We start from the raw sequence: 18,275 nt of genomic DNA, 5'->3' as shown, positions 1-18,275 counted from the left end.
TGAGTAAGAGTAACCTTTATTTGAGCTTCAAGATGACCATTGTACAAAGGGACAAACAGAAGCACAAAAGTCTATCCTTTAACACGCTCACAGTATATACACATTTCCCCTTATTTGTCTGTTACAGGTGAGCTTAGAATAGGACATGAAGACCTATCACTAATTCAAGAAAAAGAGGACACCTTTGGGCACTTAAATAAATAAGAACACAACAAAATAGATAGATGGTCGATGCAACTTCAAGTAGAGTAAATTACGTTTTCAACAGTGAAAAGAGTTATCACCTGTACCTTGCTACAACCAAATGGTACATTCTAGATTGAGGTACTTTAAGGTACTATGGTGTACAATTTTAGGTGAAATATGTCATTGACAAACAAGACAAATAAACAAACTCATCAGTCATCTTAACCTTTGATGTCGGTTGAATTAATTTGCCATATATAATAATTGCTAAGAAACCCAATATGACTCTGATGTATGAAACTACTACAGAAGTCATTTGTCTTGACATTAAAGGACAATCTTTGTGAACGGCAGTACACAAATTTGTGGAAAGTTTTTTTATTATTATTGATATCCAATTAAACTTTGAAGTGCTCTAAAAAAATTGCTGTGAAACTGAACGTCTGAAATTTAAAAAATAAAAATGGTATATAAGGGGTGAAACACAATTTCAGTGTCATTTTCATATTAATAAGAGGGATACAAACAAATGAAATACAAGGCCTCCAAAAGGCCTGTGCTCGATTGCACAGCTTCATAGCTTCATTTATATATATATACATGATACAAGAGTCTAAAATGTCTCCTGAGGTATCTAGTGGTCCAGTGATTTTCCCTCCAGCACCAGCTTGATCTCCTTGGCATCCAGAGTTTCATGTGCTAGCAGTGCATCAGCGAGCTTCTTGTGCTCCTTACTGTAAGTCTTCAGGATACCTCTAGCACGCTCATATGAGTCCTGGATGGAAGAGAAAGATTGGTGAATCATTAGTTTAAAAACAAAAAAAAGGCAGGAGAAGTTTTAAACATATCTTAATTTATCTGTAAATCTTAAAGCTTACCTTCAGTAAAGCCCTGACTTCTTGTTCGATTGCAGCTTGTGTCTCAGGGCTCTGCTTTGTAACATCTCCATAGGTCATGACACCGAGCTGCGGGGGGGAAAAACAAAAAACAGTGTCATATCCTCAGGTTGAATTAACAATAGAGCTTTTCATATATTAGCTGATTGTAATTAGCGAGAACCACAATGGGAGTTTATTTTGGAGGCCATTGGGTATAGTGTGTGTCATTGTCTTGGGGACAATGAATGACTGTATGTCTAATAATGGTATAGGATTACAGGTTTTCCTTCCAACTAAACAATGAATCAGTTAATGAACTTTACGTGCAATATCTCCACTCTGCATCAGTAAACTTCCACAACCGTAAAATACCTTGCTGCAAACTCACTGCACCACCTCATGTTAACCTTTGCTGCTATTTTTTAAAGGCTTTTATCATTTTGTGTACTTCTGTGTGGTTTTATAATTGCTTTACTTCATGTTTCTGAAACTTTCTTAATATATTAGCTAAGGACATTTTTAGCAATCTTATATTTTTTGTAGTTAAAGACTGCTGAAATAATTTAGTCTGCAAGTACACTGCAAGTACAGATAATGACAAAGACCTGTTTTCTTTTGGTTGTAATAAAAACCATCAACATCTTACACTTACAAGGCTCATAATGAAAAACAAATGTGAAAAATACTGTACATTGATAAGAATGTGCTCAATTGCTCCGAATAAGAAATGTCCATGTACAGTAGAAACATTTAAATGTACATTTTACACTTGGTTTTGAGCAGATATTTTGTTTTATATAATGTAAATGTAAACAAAGGTGCAGTAAGTTGAGTCTGAAAGTGTCTGTCTTCATAAACTCATAAGAAAGACCCCTACAGCAACGCATACAGTAAAAGCTCAAGAACAGCACAGTTTAGGGCAAAACTTTTTTCTTCTATGCAAGTGTAAAGAACAAAATGTTCTGTCTACAGCCACACAAAGTAGACTTTTACCTTATCACTCATGCCGAATCTGGTCACCATCATTTTTGCTATTTTGGTTGCGCCATCAAAGTCACTGGATGCTCCTAAAATGAACATTACAAGAAGTTTAAAACAAGCAACCAAAGCATGAAGTTCATATTATCACACATTCAGTATACTACAGTGTTTAACTGCTGTAGAAAGGTAATGATAAATATAACTGCAAACAAGGATAAAGACTTTGTTACTGTACAATGAAAGATGTTACTTGAGAGGAATGGAAATTACGTATTCATTCCCAGAACACTTATGTGTAAAAAATCTTTTAAAGCCACACAATAGCTAAATCTGTTATGGCAATGTTTCAGTACAGATCCTGCTGTGGTCATGTGTTTTATCCTCCTCTGTTCTCTTTACTTCACACCTGTAGTGATGTCGTCATCTCCGAAGATGAGCTCCTCTGCTACTCTACCGCCCATACTGACATCCATCTGAGCCAGCAGTTGGGCTCGTGTCTCACTCCAGCGGTCATTCTCGGGGAGCATGGACACCTGGAGGAAAGAGGCGAGGAGAGTGCTGATGAGTTTAAGTTTAAGGGCCTGGTTACAAAAAGAGACACAGACAGTACTGCTAGGAGTGTGAGATATACCACAAAGCAACAACAAATACTCACATGGCCAAGAGTTGGTCCTCTAGGCATGATGGTGGCCTTATTGATAGGCATTGCATCTTTGGTGTAAAAAGCAACAATAGCATGGCCGGACTCATGGTAGGCTGTGATGGTCTTATTCTTCTTGTCAATTTCAACACTCCTCCTCTCAGGGCCTGCAAGAAAGGACAAAATAGAAGGATTGTGATTAAAACGTAGCTCCCATTGTCATTCTCCCTGTCTGTTAACTGAACTGTGGCTAGATAATCTGTCTCAATAGATGTAATGTGAGTGCTACGGAGCAGATCTGAGAACTGTGTATATTCACCCATGAGGATCTTGTCCTTGGCAAACTCCAGGTCCTTCATTGTGACCATATCTTTCTCGTCCACGGCCGCCTTCAAGGCTGCCTGGTTGACCAGGTTCTCAAGCTCAGCCCCAGAGAAGCCAACTGTGCCCCGGGCAATAATCTCAGCTTCTACGGCTTTAAAAGAACAAAAACAATAGAAAATGCCTTCTTTATAAAGGTGATCAGTGTTCAAGAGACAACAGTGTCCTTTACATAAAAGGAGAACAAAGGTATTCTCTCAGGCTTCAACTGATAAAAGAGAGCTGCTGTTTCTGGAAAATATAACTACATCACATGAGTGGGCATTTTCATTGAGGACACTTTACTGGGAAGTGCCTTACTGTAGTGCCCTTAACCAGCATACAAAACTAAACTGTGCTTATATGCGCTCTTGTCCAGAGTTAGGGGAGCAGCTTGGCACAAACACCAGAAACAGCTGGGAAAACACAATCGACACACAAGAATGAAAGAGAAAAGTTTAGTTAAAATTAATTCTTTAAAACTGTTGAGCAGTTACCAGTGTCCACTGTAATTTTGGAGAGGTACCAGTTGAGAATTTCTGTGCGTCCTTTAACATCTGGACGAGGGACCGTCACCTGCATGTCAAACCTCCCGGGTCTGATCAGAGCACTGAAAAGTAGTAACAGAGTAGTAGTAATTACTATTCATAGTATAATATAGTAGGACAAGGCCATAAGGATAAAATGTACATACTGTATGTTAGAGTATGGACTTCGGTGTATGGATTGACCTCATTTCAGTTTCACCTGCTGATATATTTCAGCACATCAAATTTGCTATTCAATAATTTGAACCTCAATTTGAACAAAAAACACTATGTGAACAATAGTATTTATCTGAAATGTAAACATACTTATCCAAAGCCTCGGCAAAGTTTGTAGCACCAATAACGATGACGCCCTCATTTGGTTTAAACCTGTAAAATACCAAAAGATAAGAAAATTAAGGCGATGGACTACAAGATTCTTGATTGATACAGAGCTGTTTAAAATCTAGTATTATTTAAAGATGGTGTTTTAAGAAAACTGACCCATCCATTTCAGCCAGCAGCTGGTTGATGGTTTGTCTGGAGTAAGGATGCATAGGAGACTCAATTCTCTTTCCACCAACACTGTCCAACTCGTCAATGAAGATCACACAGGGGGCGTTAGCTTTTGCCTCTTCTGCAAACCAGAGAAAAGACGAACATTATTGTTGTGTGGATGTATCCTGAGCTGGCTACACTTCACTGCAATAAAACAGCGAGGGAAGTTTGGAGATTCTTTGACATGGCAAAACTTACTGAAGAGGTTCCTGATGCGGCTAGCACCCACACCCACAAACATCTCATCAAACTCTGATCCGGAGGCGTAGTAGAAAGGCACGTCAGCCTCCCCAGCCACGGCTCGTGCTAACAGAGTCTTTCCTGTGCCCGGTGGACCAACAAGGAGGATCCCTGAGAGGATGACAGGTTTGTTACAGAGGGTACTGTTAGGCTATTTCAAATATAAACAGAAACAATTTGACCAAATTGAGAAATACAACTGTAGTACCTTTAGGAAGCTTTCCACCCAGAACTGTAAACTTCTGGGGGTTCTTGAGAAAATCGACAACTTCTAGTAATTCATTTTTTGCCTCCTCCACTCCTTTGACGTGTTCAAATGTCACGTTCTTCATCTGGACGGGGTCCACTGCTGAGTCCAGACCAGATGTGGTGCGGAACCTCACTGTGAAATCCCAAAAGACAATCAGTTCAGCACAAAAAAGTCCATCCCATTTACTTACTACACAGAATACAACTGTTGATTAGTACTGTTTATGTTTACTGCTATACACATGTACATAGGGAGATTCAAAAATATGCTGCTTTTCCACAATTATCACTTTCTACTATTCAAATAGTTCCAGCACACAGGCTTGAAAACATAAACAGTTGATATAAATGTTCAAATATTAGTGCTCAGTTGTACTAAGCAGCAGAATAATCAGTCAAACTCTACATGCACAACATGAGACATATCATGTCTTATAAGCTATAAGTTAATCGCCTAATATTTAAGCTGACAATAGGCACCAATTAAGAACTTGGAGACACTAACGAGCCCTGTTGTATTTGTGTTGTGCATGTAGGGCTGTGGGTTGATTTGGCATTTGTAGGAAAGAATGAAACTGAAACAAACCAGCATCAGAAAAGGAGCCTTTACCCGAGAGAAACGGGGTTCTCGACAGACCGTAAATACCGACAAGGAGGAGGACCAACAGGATCAGCCTGGTTCTCCTCAATGAGTCTGTCAAAAGAGAGCAGAGACAATAAAAGTTAGTCATGAATTTAACTCAACACTGCCCCCCGAAGAACACATGGTGGAAGTGTTACACTCCTTTGATTTGATGAGGGTCCTTTTCTTTAACAATTATCATCTAGATGATAGAAGTAAGTGAGCCACGTACCTTGTGTTCTCTGAGTGAAAGCCTGGGATCTCATGAATCCCTCAGTGAAACCCGTCTTGAAAGCCTCCTGCTGGTTTTCTGGAAGGTTTTTGTTTTTCGTCAGTTGGTCCAGTGACTGAGCCTCAGGTCCCTTTTCTCTCAGGAGCAGCCCCTGTGAGGGAAACGGAGAAAGTTGGTTGGTAAACTTCAAACTTGTGCCATCTTTGCTACTTTTTCATACTATTTGATTTTTGAAAGACAAAATGTTGTCAAATATGGACTTGAACCTCAGAGAAAATAAACTTCTACTATTCCTGACTGGGCATGTCCACCTTTTATGTATTTGTGTGTAGTGCCAATGAAATTCAGCCTGAGTCTATAGTTCAAGAAAGGAACAAACTATAAACCAATATTTCAATTACCAGATAAAAAAAAGTCAGCCTGTCTACTTAAAAAGTAGTACAGCAGACACTGACCTTCAGGAAGTTTGGTGTGTATGTCTCGGACTCCACCGGACCATCATATCCGGTCGCAGTTCGTCTGGCCTTTGTTCTGAGTGTCTTGAAACCTCGGCTTTGGACCCACACTACAAAGACAACACATGGAAAATAAAACAAAAATGAAACATGACCCTAAATTTCAAACCTTTTACACATATAGAAAGTCAGTTTCTTACCAGGCAAGAATTGAAGCTGTGAGCAAACTTCTTTTATAGGACTGTGGTATTGTCTATGGAATATTTGAGAGCCAAAAACTCCCGTCCTTCGGTGAGAAAACCCTGTGAGACAGGCAAATTGTACAAAATCAAATTCACTTTTGATGTAACATATGGACAAAATGTGTAAAATTTAGTACCAACATTGTTTTAGATAAAAACCGAAGAGCAGCTTTTAATAATGTAAGCGACAGGGCTATTTTCTTTAAACTTTCTTTTCTCTCAGCTCTTTTGTCCGAGCTGCTCACCATGCTTGTTGTGAAAGAAGCTGTTTGTGGAAAGGTGACTTGTCTTCCATGTTGAAGGAACGGCGGGATGATCTTCTGGTCCAAGTGTAGGCAGTAACCTGCTGACAAGCTCATCCAGCTGACTGACCCGGATATCTGACAGGCCCAGGTCCCGCAGGCTCACACTGGGCTATTGAGAAAGGACAGCACAGGTAGATATACAGTTTCATTCTTTTATATATAATAATTCTTATGGTATTAATAATATACACGTGGCTGCTCTTTATAGGACTTTATTAGACATGATCTCACTCTTTCAGAAATAGAAACAGACAGACTGCCTCACATAGTTTGGGATAGGCATAAATGAGAAGAGTTACTGGTGGGCTTCAACATTTGACAACAAAATACCTGCATCCTTTGTCTGGTTTACAATTTCTGCAGGAAAACAGGGTCTATTTCATATTCTTGCTTCAACACATTTGTCTATCCTGATGCATTTAATCATACTTGGAAAACAAAGAGAGTCAAGACTATTGTGGCAAAAGATTTGTTATTTACAATATCAGTTATGTTTTTACTTATGTTCTGTTTGGTATTAAAAACACTAAGATGTATAAATTATGCATAGAGCTGTAACTAATAATTGTTTGAATTATTGTTTATATATGTTGATAATTTTCTCACTTAATTGGAAAATGAAAAATGTCAATAACTGTTTCCCAGAGCCCAAAGTTTAGTTTCATAGAGGACTAAAGAAACCAGAAAATATTCATATTTGAGAAGCTGGAATCAGAGAATTTGGAAATTTTTACTAAAAAAAAAAGATTAAAAACAGTGAATCAATTATCAAAACAGTTGCCAATTAATTTAATAGTTGACAACTATTTGATAAATTGTTGCAGCTGATTATGTGTATGTAAAAGACATCCAAGTTTAGACAAAAGTGCACTGCTTATTATCATAATTAGGGCACGACTGATGCTGGAATTTTGGGCCCGATGACAACACTGATATTGGGGAGCAAAAAATGTCATATACCAATATATCAGTCGATAATCTTATATATAAAAAAAATGTACATAAAAAGCACATTTTGTTTTACAATGTGGTTATCAAACACTTGACAAAGATATGTAATGGAGGCAAGATATTTTACAGTTTAACTATATTTATTGTATAAAATGACTGAAACAGTAAACTTCACTGGGAATTTAATAATTATAAATTACTATAAAGAATAAAACACATTATATATGCCGGTCTGACTCTAATCCTAATATATTAATTAAGATCAATGTGTTATACTGTAAATTAACTCCTTTAAGTGTATCATGTGTTCATGCTGTCAGTCTCACCTCTTTTATAAATGAACTGTGCTCTGGAGTGAAGTCTTTGTGCAGGGTCTGGACTGAGGCGGTGGCTGTGCTCTTCAGAGAGTGGAGGGCATTGATGAGCTGGCTGAGGGGCACTATCATCTGGAAGGGGGGAGACAGGAGACAAGTATTTTAAATATAATGGCATGAACACAACACCCACAGGTCTAGGGCTTAGCTGAATCGTCCAGCAGACAGTAGGAGCACTGTTATTGACACCAGAGTAGAAACACAGAGCAGTATGGTCCACGTACGTCAGATGAAAGAGAGTTGTGTAACCTCAACTCTTTGAAGATTACTGACCTACAAACTCATTTCAACCCGTTGCTACTCCCTCACATATCATATAATTAACGTATTACAGAAAGTGCACGTACCACGCTTCAAAATAGCTCCACCACGACAATGTGACGTCGGCATGGGCTGATTATGAAGCGATGTAACATTGGTTAATGCTAACATTAGCCGGGCACCGCTTGTCATTGGCATATAACTAACAACCCCAAACACAGACAGCAGTTTTATTGCTATGGATGTAATTAACAAGTCGTTCCTAAGCGACGCTGATAAATTCAGTTACGTTATAACAATGATAAGTTACGTGAGATAAGCGTTCATTTTAGCTAGCTAGTGTCGGCTTACCTGCTGTGGCTGAAACGACGTCGTCAGTGAAAACATGTCTGCAGAGTGAATATTTAATAAAGAAAAAAGAAAAGGAAAGATGTTTGAGGGTAAATGTGAGAGGACGGACCCTCTACTATAACGTGAATGAGCCTGTCGTCCCCCCCGACCGGTGTCCTTTTTGTGTTTTTCCTCGTTACACAACTTTTCAGCAGCTTAGCTAACAACAGCAGCAAATGGATTCTCCGGTATCCGAGGTCACAGTCGTGCGGACTACAAAATGACGTCACAGTCATGTACATGCAATATGGAATCACTGCCGGTGTTTCGGTTTAACTGGTGAACGTGTTAACTGTCACATTGATGTTCTTTTAAAAAAAGCTGTTAAATGTAATTGTATCAAAATACACCTGTGTTTTAATATATAAACCATTTCCGCCAACGTGATGAAAAAAAGAGATCCTGTAAGTCATTATAATGAGAAACTTTCTCAAAATAATGACTTAGTGTCTCAAAATAATGACTTAGTATCTCAAAATAATGACTTAATGTCCCAAAATATTGACTTAGTATCTAAAACTATTGACTTAGTATCTCAAAATAATGACTTAGTATCTCAAAATATTGACTTAGTATCTCAAAATAATGACTTAATGTCCCAAAATATTGACTTAGTATCTCAAAATAATGACTTAATGTCCCAAAATATTTACTTAATATCTAAAACTATTGACTTAGTGTCTCAAAATATTGACTTAATATCTCAAAATATTGACTTAGTATCTCAAAATATTGACTTAATATCTCAAAGTATTTATATCTCAAAATAATGACTTAGTATCTAAAACTATGACGTTTTTAAGTTTTTTTTATTTTGCACAATAATGAGACAAAAAGGAAAAGATAAAGAAATAACAACAAAAGAAAGGTGCAAGGTAGCGGCAAGAAACCCAAAAGGACTTATACAGGGCCTCTACCTATATTAGAATTCACAAGTTAGATTAAAAATAAGTAACTATGAAATAAAAAAAAATAATAATTACCATAAAAATAAAGCAAAATTATAATAATATATTAAAAATAAAAATTTTAAATAAAACAAAAGTGATTGACTTAGTATCTCAAAATATTGACTTAGTATCTAAATATATTGACTTAGTATCTTTATATATTTGCTTAGTATCTAAATATATTGACTTAGTATCTCAAAATAATGACTTAGTATCTAAAACTATTGTATCTCAAAATAATGAGATACTAATAAGTCATCAGATAAGTCATTATTTTGAGATAGTATCGTATTATTTTGAGATGGTTTCTAATTATTATTTTATTATTATTTTATTTTCACATTGGCGGAAATGGGCTTGGATATATATTATATTATACATAATAATATATAAAGATATTATAATAATTTCCCCAACTGCTGTCACCACGACAAGAGATGTTTTCGTCTGAAAACAGTCACCAGTTAACACGGTCACTGTTTAAAGCGAAACAGCGTTACCGTTTCAACCGTTACGTCACCCGTAGAACTCAAACCCAACCTCTACTTAAATTCATATTTAACAAGTTTAAACTTGTTTTAAGCAAACATTTATAATGAATAACGTATGCCTAATTTATTTAAAATGTGCGCTTTAAGTTATTACACAATTTAATTACGTGTCTACCATGCCTGCTCCAGATTAAAAATTAAAAAAATATGACGATAAGGTCGCTACATTAGGTTTTTAATTTAAATGAATGGTGATATATTTGACAGTTTTACATTAAAAAAAAAAAACATTAATTAAAAGTATATCAGCGCATATCACGAGCGCCTCTTTGCTTTGCGTACAGGCAGTTGCCTATACACCTAAAACGTAAGGTCAGAGCAGAGGACCCCGCGTAATAGCAGTGGATTCAAATTTTCAAAACAAACCGCAGATTGTTTTTTTCTGTCATCCAGGAGTTTACTCGTCTGTTTCTGACCTGACACAGCTTAATTCCTCTGTCGAAAAACAGTGACAACATGGACGCAGAAGAAAAGCACAAACCCAGCACGGATGATAAATGTGTGGAAGTCCCTAAACCGCCTTCAATCGAGGATTTTATCATTTTGAAGCCCATCAGCCGCGGAGCTTTTGGGAAGGTCTACCTCGCTCGGAAGAAGTGCAATGCCCGATTATACGCCATCAAAGTGAGTGAATTTGATCTCTTAGAAACATTTAAAACATCGATTGAGACTCTAACTCGGTTTAAAACGTCTCTCTTTCTCCCCTTTTTTGTTTTTGACTCTCCAGGTGATGAAGAAAGCAGAGATGGTTGATAAAAACATGACGGGACAAATGAAGGCAGAGAGAGACGCGCTGGCTTTGAGTAAAAGTCCCTTCGTGGTTCACCTGTTTTACTCCCTTCAGACAGCCTCTAAGATCTTTCTGGTAACAAGAAATAACCCCTTACAAAAAGCACATTTGCAATTACACATTATTTAAGAATATCACCTCTGGTATATTACCACTCAATACCAATATTACTCTTGTAAATAATGTCACGATTATCTTTATTACATATTTTTACTATTATTGTTCTTATTGTTTTTGTACTTATTATTTATTGTTCTTTAATCTTTTCTTATTGCTGCTCTTATATTCTATTTTGCTGTCCACTTGCTGCTGTAACAATGCATTGTGGGACTAAAGGAATATCTTATCTTATCTTATTTTTATAGCTGTGCTTAAATGTGTAATATCAAACTCATGTATAGTATCACTTAACACCAAGATTACTCTTGTTACTATTGCTATTATTTTACTACATTTTTTTTTTACTACTATTGTTCTTTTTTTTTTATTGACATTCTTTTATTTTTACTGTCCACTTTGCTGCTGTTTTAGTGTAAATTTCCCCATCGTGGGACTAATAAAGGAATATCTTATATTGAATTTTTATTTTTGTGTTTCTTACAGGTGATGGAGTACCTCAACGGCGGAGATGTGAAGTCTCTCCTTCACATTTATGGATATTTTGACCAAGATATGGCTGTCAAATTTATCTCAGAGGTGGCACTGGCTTTAGACTACCTACACCGTCATGGTATAATCCACAGGTACTTTGATGCTAAATTATGTGTGATATTTAGTATTATTATAGTATAGAATCATTTATATAATCAGTCAAGTTGATATTAAGGTCTCTTTTTCAAGTTAACAAAAGTACATGTAGTTTAAAAGTATAGACAAGTAATTTAAGCACAAAATCCACTTAAATAACTGGTAGTAGTTTCAACATTTTAAAGAATAAACAACAAGTGAGTGTATTTTAAATTTTTCATAAGGACTGAAAGGTTACATTTCCAAGTTGTGTGTAGCTGTAAGCTTGCCCTTTACAAAGAATATGGTAATTAAAACCAGTTTTTCCATTTAGACATGATCAGTAAAGAGTGGGAACAAGTATTTCCAGTATAATGAATAATGCAACCCCCTTAAAGAGAATCTGTGTAATTTATCTGACTTTTACCTTTTTTTTTTTTTTAGGGACTTGAAACCTGACAACATGCTGGTATCCAACGAAGGTCACATTAAATTAACAGATTTCGGCCTTTCCAAAGTTAAGCTTGATAGAGGTAAGTCCCATCAGCTTAACAAACCAGCAATGTGTGATCATAACCACCAATAATCTCAGTAATATCTTTATTTATTTATTTTTTATCTCTGTGGCTTCTATCAGAACTGAGTCTTATGGATATCCTTAATACTCCATCCTTGGCAAAACCTAGAAAGGATTACTTCCGCACCCCGGGTCAAGTCCTCTCTTTAATCACCTCCCTTGGATTTGTGAGTGAATTTACCTCATTTATCATGAAGAGATGTTCAGTTTGCAGGCATAATTTGCTTTGCCTGACGTTTCCTCTATTGTATCAAACACAGAATACACCTGCAGCAGAAGGCAAACGTCACTGCAGCGCTTCAGCTATGTCCAGCCCCATGTCCTGTGGCAGAACCAGACAGAAGAACAGCTCGCTTGGTTCTCCCATGATGACGAGAAAAGATCAGGTGCACTCTGCGACTCGCCACCCTTGGAAAACGGGTACGTCATAGTAGATATCCAAGAGCTATCCTGTTGGCATTCCTTCTTTTAATTCATCCATTAACCCTGCAGAATGACTGGTGGAGATGTTTCTACATTTAAAATATGTGTCAAATATATTCAGTGTTTTCAATTTATCTGCATTATCTCCATAGGACCGAACAACATTGTGTTTAGTCCACATAACCTGGCTAAAAATCTGACTACCACACTGCTGAAGACCAGAAAGAGGTTTGAGACGATGAGCGCAGGCAGCACCACCGACACTGAAGGTGGCATCAGTCCACTGTGGGAGTGTGAGGAGGTCAGTGACTGTAAACCTACAACACTGTCAACAACCATTTACCCTCAATCTTAATTAAAGTAATTTAATATAAATTATTTGCCAGTACAGAAGTTCTGATTTAATATTTATTGTCATATGTAATACAGCATCACAGTTTTGTAATGTTAGTGAAAATGTTTAGCCAAAGATATGTTTGGCATTTTAATAATTTGCTTTAAAAAACTTATAATACAGCTTTCCTTCAGTAGTTTTAAACTATTTTAAACACAGAAAAAAAAGTGTTCTCGCCGAGCACAGAAATCATGAACAAAAAGTTACACTTTACAAGAATAAGATTTAAAGTTTTAAAGTAGTGTTTTGCATTATTTATTGTGTTGAAATGAGTTGCTGCTACCACTTTATGAAACACTAGTGTGGACAATAATTCTCCTATTTTCTCTGTTCTTCAGAAAGAAAATGAACATGCTAAGGAACAGAGGATGAGAGGACAGTCTGACTCCAAAGTGTCCGGACAGCCAACAAAACCAGGCACCTTTGGGTTCTCTAAGACCGGCAGCAGTCCGTCAAAAAAGTCAACTCCAGACCGTCTCACAGAGAAGAGGCCTCAAACTGTTTCCACACCTCCGGATGATTTTTGTCTGTCGGTGAGAGATGACGAACAAACAGCACCTCCCTCATCTTTGAAAAGAACGTTTTCAGACTTGGAAAAAAGTCCAGAGACGTTAGACCTCCAAGCCAAGAAGAGCACTGCAGACTATAAAAGATGCTATGAGATTCCAGAGGAGACTGCAAGCTTTCACACGGGCCTGACTGGAATATTTAACAACATCCAAATGGGTGACTTCATCGCCTCCGCTGAGGGAATGGGGTCAGATCAGGACCACGGCCCAAAGCGCTCCAGTCCCATTGCTGTGGCCAAGAGTCTGTTTTGTGAACTGGAGGAGCCGACGGAGGACGTGTTTGAAAATGGAGCCAAAGACTCGTCACATTCAAGTTTCACGTCCCCGCTCTCCGGGAACGCCGACATCTGCAGGAGCTTGAGCCTCGATTCTGATGAGTCCGTACATGAAACGTCTCTCACTATCGACGGCCTCGCGTCTCTCAAGTCAAGCAGGTGTTCCAGAAACAGATATTTAGATACATCAGAGGAGCAAGAGGAGAACAAAGACTCCTCCATGACTGAATCACTACCACAGACTCCCACTGTCGTTACCACTGGAACGCCCAAACTTAGTCATTTCGGCTGGAGAGGTGATTCCAAGTCTTCCTTTCTCCACCAGCGCTCTGATCTGGCCTGCAGCATGTCACAGTCCCCCTCGTTCCTCAAGCCAAGAAACGTGGTCGCTTTCCGCAGCTACTGTAGCTCCATCAACCGCTCCAACATGTCGCGATTCAGCGTCGGGTCTCTCGAGTCTATGGATGTGTCCACAGCAGCCTCTTATCACTGTGCATCCGGTAGCGCAACACCAGTGCAGAAAAGATCCAACAGCTCTCTCTGTCAGGTACAGAGTTACTGTTTGAATTTCATCTGCTTTTCTTATAAAGAGTCACAGTTTACAGTTAAAATGGTTTTGCATTATCAATCAATCAATCAATACAACTTTATATGTAGCACCTTTTCATACAGGCTAGTGTAGTTCAAAGTGCTTTACAGATAATAAGACAGAACAAGTGACAACATAAAGAAAAGGAATAAAAACAAAGAACAAATTAAAAGACAAAAATTGAGACAATGCACGCAAGAGAAAATAAGAGTGTTAAAAATGTGCAGAAAATGTAAATAAAATAAGGATTATTTAAAATAAAAAGGAGGTTAAAAAGAGATTCAAAAGTCAAAAGAAACAGATGAATAAAATTGATAAGAAAACTTATAGGATGATTAGCTGTTAAAGTTTTCTTCTTCAAAATGTAGTCAGACCGCATTAGGCATTGATTTTTGTGTGGTTGAATGGTAAATGGACTGCACTTATACAGCCTTTCCAATCTTCTGACCACTCAAAGCAATTTAACACTACAAGTCACATTCACCAATTCACACACACACACACACACACACACACACACACACACATACACATTTATATGCTGATGCTGATGGAAGAGGCCGCAGTGCAAGGTGCCTGCTCATCATTCACATGAGGATGATAAGGCTGGAAATAAATAAATTATATATATATATATATTTTATATACACATTATTTATTATTTATAAAGTTGTTATGTTTATAAATATACATATTTTTAAACATAAAATGGTCAAACTGCACGTCATGTAGTGTTTGAAAACTGTTTTGTATTCAGCTTCATTAAAGTAAAAATACAAAATAAAAAAGTTCCTCATCAGTCACACAAAATTAAAGAGCAAAATTTAGATGTTTAATTGTTTAAGTCTTTTAGAAAAAAGTTCTTTTGAATTTTTGACAAAATAAGACATTTAAATCAGTCATCTTCCACTTCTGATTCCATTTATGATTAATTGATGAATCGGTAAAATAACCTGATTCATCACAGAACCTTGATGTGTCTTTGAGCCATTTTTTCCTCACACTTTCTTTTTGTTTCCTCCTCCGTCAGACTCCTCAGCCCATGTCGACCTCTCACACCCCTTTCAGGACCCCAAAGAGTGTCCGCAGGGGTGCGCTCCCTGTTGTGGGTGCGCCCATTTTAGGAACCCCTGACTATTTGGCTCCGGAGCTTCTTTTGGGAAAACCACACGGTAAGAGAGGAACACTCAAGAGCCACACACTGTCTCCTTTTTCTTCTCCTGGTTTTTTTATATTGATATGAGATACTTGACACTGTAGCTCTTGTGACAGACGTTCTCTTTGAGTTTCAGGAAGTGGTCAGTGTGGTAAGTTCGTAACGATATCGCTGATTTTGCAAGCGAGCTCGCATGTTCACCCAGCCTGCTAATACTAGAGGAAATGAGCTGATTCTTCCCTCCATTTCCCCCTTTTCCCCCCACTGTTTCTGTTCCTACCCCTCAAACTGGTGAACAAACTGGGGGCCTGATTAAGAGTTAAGGGGGACGGCAGTTTAAGTGGTGTGATTATAAAGGTTGAAAGAGAAAAAAAAGAAAGGGAGAGGGCAGCCATTTAGGTCTTCTAACATGGAGCTAACCCTATTTTTGAGTTGTTGAGGGTGAAATGCTTTTAAATGCTCTTAAAAATCTGCAGGTTTGGGGGTAATCTTTGGCACGTCGCCAACATATTGTGACTTTATTTTTGACATTTAACAACTCACATGCAAAATGTCAGGTAATAATAACCCATTGATTTAACTTGCTTTTACTTATTCAATCGTTATCAGCTGAGGGCAATATTTCCTGCCATTTTTGAAACAAATATCAAGATTCACGTGTGATTAATGTAACATTTGAATTGGAAATAATCAAACTAGCCACTTCGGTTAACTGTTTATTAGATGATTGCCTTTTAAAAACATGTTCCAAGTGTTAATACCCCATCAAAGTATTAGTCCTAATCATTATCTTTAGCTGTTGTGAATGAAAAGTGAAGAATGTGAAACCCTTCATCCTGTATTTTAATCCAATTAAGTCCCTGCTTCTTGCTTAGTCACCGCAACGCAAATCAGTGCACACTCTCTAACAGGAAGCGGTGTGTTCGAGGCCCGCTGCCAAAATGAAACGCTGACTTTTCTTTGCTCCCCCTGTCCAGACTGCATGGTGGATTGGTGGGCGCTAGGTGTGTGTCTTTTCGAGTTCCTCACAGGTGTGCCGCCGTTCAACGACGAGACGCCTCAGCTGGTTTTCCAGAATATCCTCAACAGAGGTGGGTTTTGGTTTGGTACAGCGTCACCATCCATCCACACCTAAACCATGAAATATTTAGTTTAAGTTGGAGACATCAGTTAATAATGATGTTAATGACGCCTCACCATCACATGTTTTAGATATCCCCTGGCCTGAGGGAGAGGAGGAACTGTCTGATAATTCAAGGAACGCCATTGAAATCCTGCTGACGATGGACATGATGAAACGGGCCGGTTTAAAGGGTAAGGGCTACTTATCTATTATTATTATTATTAGTAGTAGTAGTAGTAGTAGCAGTAGTAGTAGTAGTAGTAGTGTGTTTTATAATGCAAAACAATGCATCTTACACTTGGAACAATCTGCAAAAGGCCTTAAAATTAGATTCTTTGCCGCCACTAAAGCTGTTCAAAGGCTTTATCTCAGACCTAGTTTTAATTGATTGCAAAAGTTCTGAACTAAATGTTGACAAATGTCATATTGTCCTTAGATTAATTAAACATTGTGAGTAAACTTAATTGTTGAAATTTTCCAAATTAAATGGGAAGAACAGTCTACTAATTTGTCCAAACTTGTGTGAATATATCCACCAGCGTTGAAGTGCCACCCGCTGTTTGAGGGCCTGGACTGGGACAACCTGCAGAACCAGCCCATGCCTTTCATACCTCAGCCAGAGGACGAAACCGACACCTCGTACTTCCAGGCGAGAAACAACGCTCAGCACATCGCCGTGTCTGGCTTCAGCCTTTAGTGCAGATATATGATAGGTGTGTGTGTTATATATACAGTGAGCCTGTTTCACTGTTTTATTAAAAGCAACACTCAGGACGGATGTTTGGCTGTTAAAGTGAGAAAGTTGTTCATGAATCTCGTTTTCATTATGAAACACTGTAAAAATCTGACTTATTTCCACACTGTAATGAAGTCTTAAGTAATTTAGGATCACAAAAAACATTTTACACGTGCAATCACCCGTCATAAGAGCCAGAAAATAGCTGAATCTGTTAAATGCAGTAGTAGTATGCAGACAGTTTCTAAAGTGATTTTAAGTCAGTAATTAAAGGTCTTATATTTGGTTGTTTTATTAGCTAAATACTTCTTTGCTACTTTACTTTCTTACTCTTTGCGTTGATGTGTTGTTGTGGTGTTTTATTGATTAAACACCAAGTTATAATGTATGAAAGTTAATTTAAATGTGGCACCTCCTGCCTTATGTTAACGCTCTGTGCTAATACACTCCAGTTTTAGTGTGACTAAATTCATGACTGTAATGTTTCCCCTGCTGTTAGTGGACTGGACTGGGTGGGCGGGCCCCCTGAATCTCTCTCCAGGGAGGGGGGGACAACACTACTAAAGAAAACATGCTAATATATTCCCTAAATAATGTAAATCTTGTTAATAGTGTTTAGTTGTCTAAGACAGGAGTTAGGTACATTTTGTGATTGTTTGGTTTCATGTTTTTATGTCTTTCTCTGTTTGTAATCCTGATGTTATATCCCTGAGTTGTTTTCTACACTACACTTGGTTTTTTAGAGAAGTTCACTCATCGCTTCTTTTGAAATTTTATCGTGTTCACTTTAAGAAAAAATACAAATAAAATGTTTGTAACATGACGTTCTCGTGCCTGCTTTTCTGTGTGTATAATACAACCAGATGTCACAATAGAAAGACTTTAACCCTTAAACAGGCAGGAGTATAAAATGAGATGTGAAAAGTAATTTGATGTTACTAGTTATGTCATTTGCACCAATTAAA

General features: G+C 37.6%; 2 protein-coding genes across 3 annotated transcripts; one reads left to right on the top strand and one right to left on the bottom strand.

Annotated features, from left to right (window-relative positions):
• On the bottom strand, window positions 1-8,632 carry LOC134002442 (ATP-dependent zinc metalloprotease YME1L1-like). 2 transcript variants are annotated; one of them, XM_062441787.1, is made up of 18 exons: window positions 8,413-8,632; window positions 7,753-7,872; window positions 6,416-6,584; window positions 6,129-6,230; window positions 5,929-6,038; window positions 5,474-5,624; window positions 5,206-5,313; window positions 4,579-4,752; window positions 4,329-4,481; window positions 4,077-4,209; window positions 3,900-3,962; window positions 3,543-3,655; window positions 3,005-3,160; window positions 2,701-2,852; window positions 2,452-2,578; window positions 2,058-2,131; window positions 1,065-1,151; window positions 1-961 (listed from the first exon to the last, which is right to left on the bottom strand). In XM_062441787.1, exons 1-18 carry the CDS (start codon window positions 8,446-8,448, stop codon window positions 821-823), a joined length of 2,169 nt encoding a protein of 722 aa, XP_062297771.1. In that variant the 5' UTR covers window positions 8,449-8,632; the 3' UTR covers window positions 1-820. The 2 variants fall into 2 exon arrangements, with proteins under 2 accessions (XP_062297771.1, XP_062297772.1); XM_062441788.1 differs by having other exon boundaries at window positions 5,230-5,313.
• A 1,693-nt stretch (window positions 8,633-10,325) lies between these two features.
• Window positions 10,326-18,096, top strand: mastl (microtubule associated serine/threonine kinase-like). The gene is made up of 12 exons (XM_062441255.1): window positions 10,326-10,576; window positions 10,680-10,817; window positions 11,346-11,485; window positions 11,913-12,001; window positions 12,106-12,212; window positions 12,306-12,465; window positions 12,621-12,769; window positions 13,201-14,253; window positions 15,326-15,467; window positions 16,429-16,542; window positions 16,664-16,765; window positions 17,114-18,096. Exons 1-12 carry the CDS (start codon window positions 10,409-10,411, stop codon window positions 17,269-17,271), a joined length of 2,520 nt encoding a protein of 839 aa, XP_062297239.1. The 5' UTR covers window positions 10,326-10,408; the 3' UTR covers window positions 17,272-18,096.
• Window positions 18,097-18,275: the final 179 nt, after the last annotated feature.

The sequence above is a fragment of the Scomber scombrus genome, chromosome 20 (genome assembly GCF_963691925.1).
Source record: "Scomber scombrus chromosome 20, fScoSco1.1, whole genome shotgun sequence".
Lineage (NCBI taxonomy): Eukaryota > Metazoa > Chordata > Actinopteri > Scombriformes > Scombridae > Scomber > Scomber scombrus.
The sequence above is the reverse complement of the archived record's forward strand: the minus strand, read 5'-3'. Positions and strand labels throughout refer to the sequence as shown.